The sequence below is a fragment of the Sapajus apella genome, unplaced genomic scaffold, assembly GCF_009761245.1.
Source record: "Sapajus apella isolate SASKATOON/1434 unplaced genomic scaffold, GSC_monkey_1.0 scaffold25, whole genome shotgun sequence".
Lineage (NCBI taxonomy): Eukaryota > Metazoa > Chordata > Mammalia > Primates > Cebidae > Sapajus > Sapajus apella.
In genome coordinates this window covers 26,794,575-26,812,326 of record NW_022436965.1, presented here as the reverse complement: position 1 = coordinate 26,812,326, position 17,752 = coordinate 26,794,575, and the positions used below count along the sequence as shown (strand labels likewise).

At 37.1% G+C, this 17,752-nt stretch overlaps 1 protein-coding gene across 2 annotated transcripts in view; it reads left to right on the top strand.

Moving 5' to 3' along the window:
• Positions 1 to 17,752, top strand: part of ATF6 (activating transcription factor 6) — a 191,457-nt gene that overhangs the window by 9,038 nt on the left and 164,667 nt on the right. For both annotated transcript variants that reach the window (XM_032291587.1, XM_032291586.1), the window contains exons 3-6: positions 2,522 to 2,609; positions 4,515 to 4,621; positions 13,859 to 13,988; positions 14,559 to 14,762. In XM_032291587.1, coding sequence (XP_032147478.1) covers positions 2,561 to 2,609; positions 4,515 to 4,621; positions 13,859 to 13,988; positions 14,559 to 14,762 — 490 coding nt within the window. In that variant the 5' untranslated portion in view covers positions 2,522 to 2,560. The remainder of the gene's footprint in view (positions 1 to 2,521; positions 2,610 to 4,514; positions 4,622 to 13,858; positions 13,989 to 14,558; positions 14,763 to 17,752) is intronic.

The window sequence follows — 17,752 nt, the reverse complement described above, 5'->3', positions numbered from 1 at the left end:
CACAAGATGTATTTTAGAAAATCAGTACATGGGATTTTAATGGTTTCATTTACTCCATGAGATACTTTAGAATATGGCCTGTTGATTAAATTGCCTTTTAATATTGGCTATTTAAATAAGCAGCTGACATTCGTATTTCATAACATCTAGAATCCTAAAGGAAGGTGTTTCTTTTAAACTATATGAAGAAATTGTGTGCGCAATTGGAAAGATTAAGGGAAATATATTCCTGATTTTATGACTTAACATTCTATTATTTTATGCAAAGCTCTCAATCTTTCACTTCCTTATTTTTTCTAGTATAACATGAAGGGATTGTATCTCTGAGTGCCCTCGTGTCATCCTTCTTCCAAATGGTGGTAGAATTTCCTATGCTAAGTCATTGACGAGCTAGCGTATATAAGTATGTTTCATTTTGCATAAATTGGGCCCATTAAATTTCTGACGAGATAAAATCTTTATGCTCTAGAAGGTATTTGACTTGGCTGAAGATTGAGTCAGAAGTTTCTTGAAGTAGATCATGTCCTTATTTAAAAGTATTGCTGGCACTCAGGCATGTAGCATTGGTAAGTTTACATAGATTAAGAAAGCTTATGGATTTTTTGGTTGCTAAAAGTCAAGGCAGCTTAATTTTTTTTTTTTTTTTTTAAGACAGAGTCTCACTCTGTTGCCCAGGCTCGAGTGCAGTGATGTGATCTTGGCTCACTGCAACCTCCTGCCTCCTGGGTTCAAGAGATTCTTATGTCTCACCCTCCTGAGTAGCTGGGACTACAGGTGTGTGCTACCACGCCTGGCTTATTTTTGTATTTTTAGTAGAGATGGGGTTTCACTACATTGGCCAGGCTGGTCTCGAACTCCTGAGCTCAAGTGATCCACCCACCTTGGCCTCCCAAAGGGCTGAGATTACAGGCATGAGCCACCACGCCTGGCCAAGGCTGCTTAATTTTTTGATGTGTAGATCCAAATAAGAAAAAAAAGTGAAGGAGATTGATTTTTTTCCCTTTTTATTTATTTATTTTTAAAATTAATTTTTTCTTTTTCGCCAGTATGAGGTACACAGCTACATTTTTTCTTTCTTTCTTTTTGATTTTTATAAAAAAATGGTTCTTTTATGATTTAAATAGTTAATTTTTTCATGTACACTTCCACATATTCTCTTTATGTACTCTGTACTAATATTTACTCAGTTACAGGCACTGTAAGAAAACAGTTTCCCTTCTCTGTTTCTGTTATAGTCTCAATAAAAATTAACCATATAATAGTCATTTTGAAATGATAACACTCTTCTAGAAATTATTAACAAATGATCATTACCAGTTATTAGATACATTTTTACTTTTTTTGCCTGAGGCATATTTTCTTTATTGTAGCTTTTTTTTTTTCTTTTTTGAGACAGGGCCTGGCTCTGTCTCCCAGGCTGGAGTGCAGTGGCATGATCTTGGCTCACTGCAGCCTCTATCTTTGGGACTCAAGCAATGCTCCTACTCCAGTCTCCAGAGTAGCTGAGACCACAGGTGCACACCACTATGCCCAGCTAGTGTTTGTATTTTTTTTTTTTTTTTTGGTAGAGATGGATTTCGCCATGTTTCTCAGGCTGATCTTGAACCCCTGGGCTCAGGCAACCCTGTTGTTGCTATTTTATCATCTGTGACATTAAGTTAATATTTATTGCCTTTATTGCATTATTTATATATTAAATTTACTTCTCTTTTTGTCTCTGTGACTCCAGACACTTAATTTAAAATAGTGCTGTTTGGTACTAACTTGATCTCAGATTTACATGAGGGCTCTGAAATGATGTGACACTTCTTTATTTATGTATATAGTATAAGGTGGTCATCTGGATGACCCACAGTATGCTTATATTTAAGTTAGAAAAACCATCTAAATGAAAAGCACTTAATGGAGCCTTTAAGAAGTTTGCTGACCCCTGTTTGAAAAACTTAGTTTTATTTTATAGGATTAAAAAGTGTATTATAGGATTAACAAGTGTTTTTTTTTTTTTAATTCTTAAAAGTTTTAGAAATTTAGGATGTATAGAACAGTAGAAAAAAGGGAAAATTACTCAGTGGTAACTACGCTCTTTATGATTCTTGCCTGTCTTTTGGATATGTCTGTATTCTTTCTATTTTATATAGAGATTATATTGTGAATAGCGTTTGCTTTGTCTTGTTTATCTTAATGGCAATGGGAAAATGTATTTTGCTGGACTTCTCTTATGATAAAAGACACATTTTTGACTACTGTAAAGGTCTGTTCTCATAGAAAAGAGTGAAGCCAACGGAATCTTTTAAATACTGAATCCCTTACCTCTTTCCTAGTAGTTACTACTGTGCTTCAGGTAACTGAATCTCTAGGCTATCCAAGATGTATTCTCATACAAGACTGACTTAGAATATTCATTTTACTGGGTTGGCTAATAGCAGTTACATTATTCGTGCCAAATTGTGTCTGATAGCTTGATTTTAAGATGTATATGTTTTATTCTTTTAATGTTCTTTTGGTGATTTGAAACCTACAGGAAAACAATTTTGATCATCTTGATTTTGATTTGGATTTGATGCCTTGGGAGTCAGACATTTGGGACATTCACAACCAAATCTGTACAGGTAATTATGTGTTTCACTGGTAAAAGCTTTAGACAGATCAATTTTATTTTGCAGTTTGGTCATACTCAAAATTAGGCAGGGCTATTGGGCTATATTGATAGGTTAAAAGATTCCTGGTGTTGTTCCTTCTACTTCTGGTATGGCAATTGTGTAAACAAATTTCTTGTCAAAAATGGATATGAGGAATTTCATAGTTATGTTTCAGTAGTGTAATGAATGCATAAATAGTTCATATCAGAAATGGAAATATTGATTTTGAATTTCGAATAATGTCTCTATATAAGATTAACCTGAGAACCAGACAGGACTCAGGGAATCCAAGGGAAGAGGCTGGGTTACCAGAACCTAGGAACTTGGTAGAGGAGTTCCCATGCATTTAACACATGTACTTCTGAGAAGGGGAAGCACCTTGCTGATACTATCTTTAAGGGGGCCTGATGAAGTCGGGGTTGAGTATACTGAAAGAAGCTGAAACCTGGAGCAAATTGCCAATGTTGGGGTACAGCTGATGGTAGAGTGAAGACTATCGCTTCTCCTCACTTCTAGCATCTTTCTAGTATCTCCTATTGACAGGACTTAAAAGGATGCCAGCTGGGAATAATTTGTATCACAGATTATAGAAAGTGGATTTGGTGCTGAGAGACAGTGAATAAATAAGCAGCACATTATCCTATCTGAATTCCTCCCTACCCCTGCACTACCTATTCCTCTTTATTTTATGTATTATATTGCTTCATGCCTGCCTGCCTTTATAGAATATGGGATACACAAGGTCAGTGTTCTGGTTTTATTGTTTGACAAACTACTGTAAATCTTAGTTGCTTAAAACAACCACCATTTTATTAAATTGCTAGAATCTATGGGTCACAAATTTTGACTGGGTGCTCCGGTGGCTTGTCTCTGCTCTGTAATATCCAGACCACAACTGGGGAGATTTGAAGACTGCAGTAGCTTGACATTTGGGGGCCAGAATCATCTTGAGGTTTCTTCACTCATATGTGTAGCGCCCGGGGTAGAATGACTTGAAGACAAGACTATGAACTGGAGTGCCTGAATAGGGCCTCTCTATGTGGTGTGGTGTTCGCAAGTCATGGTGGTCTCAGGGTAGTCAGACTTCCAAGTGTGAGTGTTCCGGCACACAAAGCAGAGGCTGCATTTCCAGCCTCAGGATTCACGTAGCATTACTCTGTCCTCTCTTGGTTGAAGGAGTCAAGCCCACCTAAATTCATGGGGTGAGGAAATGGACTCTACTTCTTGGTGGGGAAGTTGCAAGATCATATTATAGAAGATCATGAGGGAAGATCATTGTATGGCTAATTCTGGAAAACACAGTCTACCTACCATCCCTACCCTGTTCTGTCTTTGACACCAAGGGACACTGCCTGGTTGCTCAGTACATTTTTATAGGATAAATTAGTAGTTTAAAAGATACGAACATTTTTTATGAGTTTAAATTGTATTGTCAAAAATGCTTTCCAGAATAATTATTTCTTGTTTCTTACTTTTTTAAAATTAAATTTTTGGGAATCTGTAATATTTTGCATGTGGTATAATATTCATAAGGTACAAAAATCTGTATAGTAGAAAAATGTCTCCTGCTTTTATCCCTCAACCAACAAGTTCTGCTTTCCAGAGACAACCGCTGTTACCAGTTTCTTCTGTTTACTCTTCCAGAGAATTAGTGCAGATGCAAGTGTACACATACAGCCCTCCCCCCCACATATATAATTTGTTACACAAGTGTAAGCATACTAGATACTGCATCTTGCATTTTCACTTGTTATATTTTGGTGACCTTAGCTTCCATATCTGATTGAATTTTAAAAGATTTTACCTTCTTTCTTGTTCATTTTATTCAAAGTTTTTGTTGTCCAGTGGGTAAAACCTTTCCTCCATGTTTTCCAGTTAAAGATATTAAGGCAGAACCTCAGCCACTTTCTCCAGCCTCCTCAAGTTATTCAATCTCGTCTCCTCAGTCAGTGGACTCTTACTCTTCAACTCAGCATGTTCCTGTGAGTAGCCAGTCTTTTACAATGATTTTGGTTATAATGCTATCTGGAAAATATATATATGGGGGAGGCAGTTGACATTTGTTGAATACTACCATGAGCTTTATTCTCTCATTTAATGAGGGAACTGAGACTCAAGAAAGAGCCTTTGGGAGCTAGACAGTTGTTAGTGCCTTTGGTTTTGCCCTCTTTCCCTTCTGCTCATGCCTCCATAATTTCGTTGTTTCATTGCATTTTAACAGTATCCAGTATTGTTTTGTTTATTGGCTTACTGTCTTCCCCCTGCCTTTCTTTCTCCTTCCTGTTAGAATATACGTTCTTTATATATGGACATAGAAGAATGTAATATGGTCAGTCTTTATATCTCTTTAGCCACAGAATCTAGAATGATTGCCTTAGTTCGGGAATGCCTAGTGCTACCTTTAGAAGGGGCTGACTATTTTTTTTTTTTTTTTTTTTTTTACTTTGGGCTCTGGGGTACATGTGCACATCCTGCATCCTGCAGGATTGTTGCATAGGTACATACATGCCATGGTGGTTTGCTGTCTCCACCCCCACCCCTCCTTGCCTACATCAGGCATTTCTCCCAGTGTTATCCCTTCCCCTCCTCCCCCCGCCCCCCCCCCCGCACTTCCCCCCCCCCCACTATCCCTCCCCTCCTGGAAATAAGAGAGGACACAAACAGATGGAAAAACAGTCTATGCTCCTGGTTAGGAAGAATCAATACTGTGAAAATGGCCATACTGCCCAAAATAATTTATAGATTCAATGTTGTCCCTATCAAGCTACCATTGACCTTCTTCACAGAACTGGAAAAAAACACTTTAAATTTCATATGGAACCAAAAGAGAGCCAGCATAACCAAGACAGTCCTAAGCAAAAAGAACAAAGCTAGAGGCATCACACTACCTGACTTGAAACTATACTACAAGGCTATAGTAATCAAAACAGCATGGTACTGGTACCAAAACATAGATAATAGACCAATGGAATAGAACAGAGACCTTGGAAGTAATGTCACACATCTACAACCATCTGATCTTTGACAAACCTGACAAAAACAAGCAATGGGGAAAGGATCCCCTGTTTAATAAATGGTGTTGGGAAAATTGGTTAGCCATATGCAGGAAGCTGAAACTGGACCCCTTCCTTACACCTTATACAAAAATTAACTCCAGATGGACTAAAAATTTAAACATAAGAACTAACACCATAAAAACCCTAGAAGAAAACCTAGGCAACACCATTGAGGACATAGGCATAGGCAAGGACTTCATGACTAAAACACCAAAAGCATTGGCAACAAAACCCAAAATAGACTAATGGGATCTAATTAAACTTAAAGAGTTTCTGCACAGCAAAAATCATTAGAGTGAACTGGCAACCAATAGAATGGGAAAAAATTTTTGCAATCTACTCATCTGACAAAGGGCTAATATCCACAGTCTACAAAGAACTAAAGCAGATTTACAAGAAAAACAACCCCATTCAAAAGTGGGCAAAGGATTTAAACAGACACTTTTCAAAAGAAGACATATATGCGGCCAACAAACATATGAAAAAAATGCTCATCATTTGTCATTAGAGAAATGCAAATCAAAACCACATTGAGATACCATCTCATGCCAGTTAGAATGGCGATCATTAAAAAATCTGGAGACAACAGATGCTGGAGAGGATGTGGAGAAATAGGAACACTTTTATACTGTTGGTAGAAATGTAAATTAGTTCAACCGTTATTGAAGACTGTATGGCAATTCCTCAAGGGCTGATGCTTTTATAGAAGTTCGGTAGCTCTTTAAGAATGCTTCTGCTCTGTGTCCAGACAAAAGGCCTCAGGCCAGGAAAAGGAAGTACCTGATTTAGGTACTTTTTAGAATGGGGAAAGGGAAAGTATAAAAATAAAAAATTCAAATAATATTTTAGTATATTATATGTGCTATAAGTTGTGATATCTTTGTGCCTGCAGGCTCTACATTTAGTTACTAAATCCTGGTGGTTTTATGCACATATTAATTCAAGGATTCATCTTTTCTGCCCCTGCCAGGCCATCACCATCTCACCTGGATGAAGTCAATAGGATTTTAACTGGTCAGCCTGCCAACCACTTAAACCTTTCTTAGCAGAGGAATCTTCAAAGAGAAATATTTCAGTATCACAAGCTTGACTGTATCAGTCATTTTCTTAAAACCTTTTAATAACTTCCCAGCCCTTACAACGATGAAATTTAAATTCTCCAGAGTACTAGGCCCTCCATGATCTGTCCCCCATTTACCTTTCCAGTCTCCTTTCTTGCTATCCCCACCTACTTCGACACATTCCCCTTTGCTTGAGCCCTGTGAGAGTTCCTGCCTGAGAGCGCCTATGCACTCTACTCATTCAGCCATTGTGCCAGGCACTGTTCCAGATGCTGGCAGTGAACAACAGCAGTGAGATCGCTGCTCCTACAGTTCTAGGTTTTCGTACATCCTTTTCCTTCTGCCTGGAATAGCCCCATTTTTTTCTTGTCTTGGAAAATGCATCTTTCAAGTCCAGTTCAAAAATTACTTCCTTTACGGAGCTTTTCTCTGATTGCTACTATTTGTAGCTCTCTGAGGTCGCACAATTTCTCCAATGATTTAATTTTTTTTAAATTAATAATTTATTTTTGAAGTCAAAATTATATAAGATGTATTCAGAAAAACTGGTTTCTATCCTTGTCACTTCCATCCTTTCTTATACAAAAGGCAGCATACTATATACCCTGTTCTGTACCTTGCATTTTTAGCTTAGCAGGATGACTCTAATTTCTGAATATATAATTTTCCCATGATGCTACATAATGTTTCATTGTATGGCCATATCATGCTTAATTCAGTGATTTCCTTATTGATGAGTATTTGTGGTGTTTTTACTCTTTTCTAGACTGAGATAACCGGTGCATAAGTCTTTTCCAGACTCGAATAAGCTGTAGTAAATAACCTAGTACATAAGTCACTTCATTTTTTTGCCAGAATATTTTTGGGATATATTCCAAGAGGTGGGATTGCTGACACCAGGGTAAATACACTTGAATTTTGCTAGATATTGCCAAATTTCTGTCTATAGGGGTTGTAAAATTTTACATTCTCATCGGCAGTATGTTAGAGCGCCTGTTTTCTCATCGTCACTCCACAATAGGCTTTATTTTATATTTCTTTTATTATAAGTATGGTTAAATATCTGTTCATATATTTTATATGTGTAAGGCCTATTTGCATTTTTTTTTTTGAGACGGAGTTTCACTCTTGTTACCCAGGCTGGAGTGCAATGGCGCGATCTCGGCTCACCGCAACCTCCGCCTCCTGGGTTCAGGCAATTCTCCTGCCTCAGCCTCCTGAGTAGCTGGGATAACAGGCACGCGCCACCATGCCCAGCTAATGTTTTGTATTTTTTTTTAGTAGAGATGGGGTTTTACCATGTTGACCCTGTGATCCATCCGCCTCGGCCTCCCAAAGTGCTGGGATTACAGGCTTGAGCCACCGCGCTGGGCTGCATTTCTTTTTCTTTTTTAAATGAACTGTCAGTTCAAATTTTTGTTCATTTTTAATTGAATTATATTGGTCTTCTCTTTAATATTTTAGGTGCTTTATTATATATTGGGGTTATTAGTCCTTAGTTGTGGAATAAGCTGGAAATATTTTTTCCCCAATTTTTCTTTTGTCTCTTTATTTCTGGTGTTTATTTTCCCCAGGTATACTGTTTTCTATAGCCAAATAATTGATCTTTTCTTTCATTGCCTCTTTTTTTGTCACTCAAAGGAAGGTTTTTACCACTCAGAGGTTATAATTCATTCATATTTTTATTCTTATTTTTTGTTTATGCTAATTTTTTTGTTTGGAACAATCTCAAATTCACAAAAGTGTTGTGAGTACGTTCCAAATAACTTGTTTTTCCCTTCTGCACTTGAGAGTAAGTTGCCAGTCCAATGCCCTATCACTCCAATACTTTAGGGTCTACTTCCTACGAGTACAGATATTTTTTTAGATAGCCATAATACAAGCACAAAATCAGAAAATAAACATTGATATGTTACTATAATCTAACCTTCAGCTCTCATTTAAATTGTGCCAGATATCTCAGAGGTGTCCTGTAGACTATCAAAAGGATCCAGTTCAGAATCAAGCATTGCATATAGTTGTCTAGTCTTTTTAATCTTGTTCAATGTGAAACGGTTCTTCATTAATCCTTGACTTTCTTCACCTTGTCACTTTTGGGGATTAGGGGCTGGTTGAAGAATATTTCTCAGTTGGGTTTGTCTGTTGTTTCCTTAGGATCAGATTCAGGTTTTATACCTGTAGCAGGAATGTCACAGAAGTGCTGTATCCCTCTCGTTTACTTTTGATGACCCAATTCTGATTTTTTCTAATACCGATGATGTTCACTTTGATCACTTCAGAGATGGTGTCTGCTAACCTATTCCATTGCGAAGTTGCTTTTTCTCTTTTTGCCATAAATATTTTTTGTGGAAGATAGTTTAAGACTATGTAAAAATATCCTGTTCCTTATAGAACTTTTTATTTGTTCATTTATTTGTTAATATCAGTATGGACTCATCATTTCTTATTTTATCCAACAGATTTATAATTCATTACTATAATTATTTATTCTGATCTTACATTGTCCTGGATTTGCCAGTGAGGATCCCTTCAAACCAGTTCTTATGTTCTTTTAACATGTCTCCTTTGGTCTCTGACATCTTACACCAGGCTGTCTCCCATGTGGATGCCATCTTCACTCTGCTCTGACTCCTCATGCCAGGCTGCCTGCCATATCAGTGCCCCCTCTACCCTTCTTGGACCCTGGCATTCCACCAGGCTGCTTCTCTGCATGGGTGATGGTCTTGCTTTGCCTCATCTAGTGGTGTAGGATAAAATTATTCAGGAAAGAATATATTTTTTCTGACTATGAATATGTATTTATCATAAGATATTCTTTTTCGTATTTAGATCTCTGATCTATTTGAAATTAGCCTTGTGTATGATATGAGATACAAATCCAATTTTATGTTTTTCCAAATGAATATCAAAAGGATTATTCTAGTGCAGTTTATTAAAAAGTTCATCTGATTTCAATTATATGCATGTATTTTAAATTTATGTAAATGATATTATAGTAGATATCTTTGTATTATTTACTTTTAAAAATCAGCACAGTGTTTTTAGCATCAATTCCTATTGCTCTGTGTACATCAAATCTGTTGCATCTAACTCTGAACAACATTCAAGTATGCATTCACTACATTTTACTTACACCATAATGAATATTTAAAAAAATATTTCCTTGTGGACTTGTGGGAAATCCAGTTTATGCCTGAAGTTGCTGGGTGGTTGAATGTGCAGGTATTTAATTTGACAGGTGCTTCCATATTGCTCTCAAGGATCATCATAGTACTCTGTAGGCTGGCAGCAGTGCCTGAGGATCCCTGTGACTTTTCTGATGCTTGGCATTGTCTGGCTTTAATTTTTGCCCCATGGCACAATATGTTTTGTTGTTGTTTGCTTTTACTTTGTTTTATTTTGTGTTTCTTTGGTTATTGTATTCAACGTTTCTTTAGATTCTTATGAGCTTTTTGCATTCTTTTTCCTTTATGTATTGTTTCTTCCTGTCCTTTGCTTTGTGTACATCAAATCTGTTTTATCTAACTCTGTACAACATTTAAGTATGCATTCACTGCATTTTACCTACACCACAATGAATATTTTAAAAAATGTTCCCTTGCAGACCCATGTGAGAAGTCCTTTAGGATATATGCCTAGAATTTCTACTCAGTTGTTGTCCCCCTGTTTACTTGTAGGAATTCCTCGTATATTTGAAGTAGTAAACTCTTGTTGGATTTAGACATTGCCTACATCTTTTCCCTTTCTGTTACCTCTTAACTTTGTAGTCTTTATTAAGTATAAATAGTTAATTTTGAATTACTTAGGATTATCTTTTTTTTCTTTTCCTTTATGGTTTATTTTTGAAGTTGTTAAGAAGTCCTTCTATGTTTTTAGGTCACAAAGATATTCTCCTTCATTTTCTTCTGTTAACTATATGGTTTACCTTTCACATTTAGGTTTCTTAATACTCTTAGAGTTCACTTTAATATGTGGTGTTAGGTAGGGATCTAGTTTTAATTTTCTCTCTAGAAGTGAGCCAGTTTTCCTAACTGTATTATCTTTATAATCATTTGTAATCATTCTATTCAACAATATTTGTGTACCTCTCTGTTTACTCAAATCTTCTTTCATGCCTCTTAGTTCAGTTGGGTAGTTCTCTTCATATAGATCCTGCACATTCTTTAGAAAATTTCTAGGTATTTTGTAATTGTTATTACCATTGTGAGTGAAATATTTATTTGTTTTATTTAAAAATCTTTTTTATTTGTAATTTTTCTGGGTACATAGTAGGCATATTATATTTGTGGGGTGCATGAGATGTTTTGACATGGCATGCAATGTGAAATAATTAGATCATGGGAAATGGGGTATCCATCCCCTGAAGAATTTATCCTTTGTGTTATAAACAATCCATCCAGTTACACTCTTAGTTATTTTAAAATGTACAGTTAAGCTCTTATTGAGTATAGTCACCCTGCTGTGCTATTAAAGAGTATGTCTTCTTCTTTCTCCTATTTTTTTGAGACGGAGTCTTGCTCTGTCACTCAGGGTGCAGTGGCACGATCTCAGCTCACTGCAACCTCCACCTCCCAGGTTCAAGCAATTCTCTGCCTCAGCCTCCCGAGTAGCTGAGATTACAGGTGCCTGTTACCATGCTTGGCTAATTTTTGTATTTTTAGTAGAGTCAGGGTTTCACCATCCTGGCCAGGCTGGTCTTGAACTCCTGACCTTGTGATCTACCTGCCTTGGCCTCCCAAAGTGCTGGGATTACAGGCATGAGCTACCGCGCCCAGCTCTTTTATTTTTTTAACCCATTAACCGTCATCATCTCACTACCAGCTTCTCACTACCCTTCTCAGCCCCTGGTAACCATCCTTTTACTCTGTGTTCATGATTTCAGTTGTTTTGGGTTTTAGGTCCCACAAATAAGTGAGAACATGTGATGTTTGTCTCTCTGTGCCTGGCTTGAAATATTTATTTTTTATTATGTTTTCTAAGTGAGTATTAATACAGTATTTTCAAGGTCAAAATTTTTTTCCAGTGGATTGTTACAAGTGCTTCTGTACATAGCATATTACCTTGCTAAAAGGCACTCTGTCTTTTGTTTTAATGTTTTTTAAAATTTCCTTTTTTTAGTGTAGTTATACTAGAATTACAGAAAAAGCAGGTATCTTTTTTTAAATCTTCAATAGTAATGCATTCAGCATTGGCTTTGGCTGTATAATTACTCATAGCTTTTTAATATTAAGAAAATATTCCTCTAATCCTTGTTTTCTAGGATTTTGTTGAGACATACTTGTCGAGTTTTTTCGAATATCTTTTAAGCATCAGTCAAAGGCCATGAAGTGAATAGTCTCCTCCCATGTTCTCTTGTACTCTTTGGTTTCTTGGAAATATATTTTATTTTATTTTTTTTGAGACGGAGTTTCGCTCTTGTTACCCAGGCTGGAGTGCAATGGCGCGATCTCGGCTCACCGCAACCTCCGCCTCCTGGGTTCAGGCAGTTCTCCTGCCTCAGCCTCCCGAGTAGCTGGGACTACAGGCATGCGCCACCATGCCCAGCTAATTGTTTGTATTTTTAGTAGAGACGGGGTTTCACCATGTTGACCAGGATGGTCTCGATCTCTTGACCTCGTGATCCACCCGCCTCGGCCTCCCAAAATGCTGGGATTACAGGCGTGAGCCACCGCCCCTGGCCCGGAAATATATTTTAATACACTCTACATATTGCTCAGCATACGTGCTGAGTAGGTGTTAAGGATCCGGTGAGACTGACCGTGTCTCTTTCTCTCATATCCTCTCCAGGTTGTTTTAATTTTTCTTGTGATTAAAAAAAAGTTTAAATTTGCCTTTGGCTACCGTTTGCATTTCCTTTTCAGTGAAATGGCTGTTCCTGCCCTTTGCTTGTTTTTCACAAACATTTTCTCCCAATATGTATCTTTTAACTTTGTTTAGAGTCTAGTTTTTGTTGTTAAATATTTTAATTATTATTTGTTCAAATCTATTTTTTCCTCCTTTATGGCTTCTGGGTGTTTTGATATAAGAGGGTCTGCAACATCCTGAGAGTAAACAAGTATTCTCTTAAATTTTCTTTTTATATTATAATCTTATGGATTATTTTGAAGATGGTATGAAGCAGAGATTATGTCTATTGCCTGATCATACATACCATCTTTTCTGTCTGAATTGAATTGCTACTTTTATCCTGTGTTTCTTTTTATTCTAACAAAATAAGACAGATTCACTGAATATTAAAAGACTTCGGGAAAATTCGAATGTTACATTTATGTATCTCAATCACTATGAATTCACTCACTAAATTAAAGAAAATAGCACTGCTGGCTGGGCAGGGTGGCTAATATCTGTAATCCTAGTACTTTGGAAGGCCAAGGTGGGCAGATCACATGAGGTCAGGAGTTCGAGAGCAGCCTGGCCAACATGGTGAAAGCTGGGGAGGCTGAGGCAGGAGAATCGCTTGAACCCGGGAGGCAGAGGTTGCAGTGAGCTGAGATTGCGTCACTGCACTCCAGCTTGGGCAACAGAGTAAGACTCTGTTTCAAAAAAAAAAAGAGCACTGCTCCATTCATGCATCTTTCTTTTACAACATTTAAAACAAAGGCAGTATTGCAAAATAGAAAAGGATAAAAATAAAATTATTTTGCTTTTGATATTCTTTTAAGACTAAAAGAGATTATGGGGAAAGGATATTGGCATTTTAACTGCAACCTTATAGTGATACTGAATGTGTGACTAGGAGCCAAGTTTGTGTGTGTGTGTGTGTGTGTGTGTGTGTAGTTTGTGCAAAGAAATGTAGAAACAAATCGACTACAAACCAAGTTTGTGTGTGTGTGTAGTTTGTGCAAAGAAGTGTAGAAACGATTGTATCTTTAATATAACAGGATAGCATAGACTTACTCTGCATTTTGTTATTTTTCCTTCGGTATTGATGGCTTGTGCTGATAGTCACTTGGTACTTAATATATAGATAGAGTTCCTAGTATACCTTTCCCTTGAAGTTACCCTGAAGTGTTTTTCTGTTTATATATGGGTCTCCTCTTTTTCTGTGCAATTTGCTGCTTAAGGATTGTACTCATCAATTTTTGCTTTTATTTTGCTACAGGAGGAGTTGGATTTGTCTTCTACTTCTCAGATGTCTCCCCTTTCCTTGTATGGTGAAAGCTCTAATAGTCCCTCTTCAGCAGAGCCACTGAAGGAAGATAAGCCTGTCACTAGTCCTAGGAACAAGACTGGTATTACTCTGTCTCCTAACTTCTGTTATTTCTATTTCAGATTGAGGTTAGGTTCCATTTCTTTGAAGAAAATGCCGGATTAAGTATGTGTTTATTAAGCTGGCTGTTTTGTTTATTGTGAGTGATTACTGTGAGAGGGAAGGGGAGAAATAATCTTTGGTTGTCTCTGTCTTTTTAGGTGAAAGGTACTTTAAAATAGACTCAGACCCCATCATTTTAAGGAGAGATTTCAGTTTCAGTTAAAGATAACTGAATGGAGGGCCATTCAACTATGATGTTTGTTACCTTATTAATCTCTGGGCTTTATTCTGTGATTTTAGCTATTCTCCTTTACCAGTTAGTGTGTCCCATTCCCCAAACTGCAGCTTGGTTATAAAAGAAGGTAACAGTTTAAGTACTTTTCTTCAGCTCATTCAGGTATATGTATAGTAGCTATGCTTAAACTGCAGTTAAGGATTGTTACTCAGAAGTTAAGATAATGTGTAGAGAAAGGTGTGTGACAGAATCTGTTTTTTAGGGCTTGTGTAATTGCCTTCAAGTTGACTTGTGGTTTGTCTGGTTTTTCTCCAGAAAATGGACTGACTCCAAAGAAAAAAATTCAGGTGAATTCAAAACCTTCGATTCAGCCCAAGCCTTTATTGCTTCCAGCAGCACCCAAGACGCAAACAAACTCTGGTGTTCCAGCAAAAACCATCATTATTCAGACAGTACCAACACTTATGCCATTGGCAAAGCAGCAGCCAATTATCAGTTTACAACCTGCACCCACTAAAGGTACCTGAGCAGAATTTAAGGCTGTGTATGTTTATTTGGAGGGCAGTAAGGATTGTGTCATATGATTTGTTTTAATTCGGGTTATAATTTCTGAGCACATGCTGTATGTCAGGAATGTCTTTAGTTCTGAGAAAGTTGCAGAGATGACTAATGTGTGGTTCCTGTCATAACAAGGTAGATAGCTCTCCAGACCAGTTACATCTGATAGTTATTTTGAAAATCTGGGACACTTCCTTGGTGCTGTTTTATTCTGGTGGATAAAATACAGACACACACAAATTTTTAGCTAGTTGAAGGTCAGCTAAAATGTAGAAACGCACACATTTTTAGCTAGTTGAAGGTCAGAGTTCAGGTCAGCCAGATTTTTGTGGCTGTGAACTTCTTTTGTTTTTAAGGAGTGTTTAAAATAATAGGGTCCATATCAGGTGTGTTATAGCAATAGAATCAAGCCCTTAACTCTCAGGAGGCTGCATGGTTTAGTAAACAGGATATTGACTTGGTGGCTACAAGGAGACCTGAGCTCTGCTTTCATTTAGCTAAGAATTTGTGCATTTCTGTATTTTATCCACCAGATGGCATCATATACTTGTGATTCTACAAGAGGTTTAGGTCATTATTGAAAGAAGTTCAAGTCTGAGAATTTGGTACTATTAAGATATATGGGAGTCATTTGCATATGGAGATCTCTTAGGTAGATTAGTCATCATTGTACTCATACCAATATCTGTATATGTTGAATACAAGAAAATTTGTGTAGCATTCTTGTCTTGATTTGGTTTGTTGGCACCAAATATGACTAGGCGACAATGGGCTATGGGTTGTAAATAAATACCAATGTTACATTTGCTTTTATGACCATATCTCTAATTGTGACTAGTTAGCTCATTTTTTTGGAGCATAGTTTTAATGAGGGTAAATTTGATAAATTTAACTTCCAGATACTCTTAGCTTTGCTCTATTACATGGTCATAGACAATATGCCGTTGATAAAAAGAAGACCTAGATGAGAGAATGGAAGATCAGTGAAAATTCATCAGTAAATCCCACCAAAAATAAACAAACAAACAGAAAAACAGTTTGAAATGCCTGCCCTCTCAGTACAGAGTCAAAACTGCTGCCTTTTCCATATGAAAAGTAGTAATCCTATAGAATAGGTAGTCTTGTGATTTATAAATGTGTATTAAGGGTTCATGAACTCCTTGAAATAAAATGCAGGATTTAATGTATATTCATATGTGGATTATTCTAGGGGTAGTCTCCAAAACCTTCATTAAGATCTTATAAGGATCTGCGCCTTCCCAAAGGCTAAGAATTTAAACTACTGAAGAACCTCATTACAGTTCCCATAAACTATTAAAATACACATATACAAAAAGTCTGATATTAATATATGACTAGTGTGTAAAGTAGGGTTATTCCTAAGAATTTGCCCCTAGCAGATCATTGACTATGTTTGAGTGAGGGAAGATCTTTCCTATAGTAAGAAGACAGACTGTTCTTTTCTGAGCAGTTTATCAGTTCCAGAAACTTGAATTACACATTATTGGAAATTTCAGTACTTTCCTGAAGACTATACTTATTTTTTTGTTCTCATGTGCTAATATGAGGAACAGCACCTTGTGTTTTTTTTTGTTTTTTTTTTTGGAGGGGGAGATGGAGTCTCTGTCTACCACCAGGCTGGAGTGCAGTGGTGTGATCTTAACTCACTTGAATCTCTGCCTCCTGGGTTCAAGCGATTCTCCTACCTCAGCCTACCAAGTAGCTGGGACAACAGGCATGTACCACCATGCGCAGCTGATTTTTATATTTTTAGTAGAGACGGGGTTTTACCATATTGGTCATGATGGTCTCGATCTCTTGACCTCGTGATCCACCCGCTTTGGCCTCCCAAAGTGCTGGCATTACGGGCCTGAACCATCACGCCTGGCGCCTTGTCAGTTTTTATAGCACAATCTGAAGATGTGGTATTATTATAATAGCATATAGATTTAAGGTATATTTGAGAATGCGGAAGGAGGAGGAAGGGAAGTATAGGCAAGGCATTGTACAGTTAATCATGTTAATACTGTAGTAAATATTTTACCATTGAAAAAGAAGAGGTGTTGCCACAGGATAAAGACTCCGATTCTCTAGCTTGGAGTGTAAAACTCATCACAATTTGGCTCTAGTTTAGTTTTTTAGTTTTTTGTTTGTTTGTTTGTTTTTTTAATAGAGACACCGTTTCACTATATTGCTCACTCTGATCTGGAACTCCTGGGCTCAAGGGATCTGCCCACCTTGAGCTCCCAAAGCTCTGGGATTAAGGCATGAGCCACCATGCCTGGCCTTCTGTTTTAGTTTTTTAACTTTATAATATTACTCTTTTCTATAAATCCCTTCTTCCAGCTCAACTAATCTGGCATTGCCCTTTGAATTCTCTTGTTTTTCCTAGTTTTTTTTGGTCACCATTTTCTACCAACCAGCAACAACTTATGACTGCTTCTACTTCTCAGTTTTCCATGTCCTTTAAGACTGTTTTGAGTAATGTAGACCAGAGATGATGAAAGCCTGAAATATCAATGCAAGTAGAGAACCAGGATGGAGAGTAGAGATATTAGAAGTGTAGAATTATAGAGATTGGTAATTGGATTAGATCCAATCTCCATAGAGATTGGATTAGATCCAATCTCCATAGAGATTGGATCATGTGGAAGGATAGAGAGGAAGGTACTAGGATGACTTCCGTTTTTCTATCTTGGGGCTTTTTGGGTAGATGATGGTGAAAATTTTTGAAATGGGAGATAGAAGTAAAATCCGTTGCCCAGATCTCTCTGCTGATAAGAAATGAAGCCAGAACTTGAGCCCAGGTGGTCTGGCTCAAAGTCTATGTAAATAACCACTATACTGTATTGCCTTTAAAAAAATATATAGTCCTGGCTCTCAAGAATTCTACACTTTAATTGGGGAATTAAATTTATATAAACAGTTAAATAACAGTCACTGTGATAACT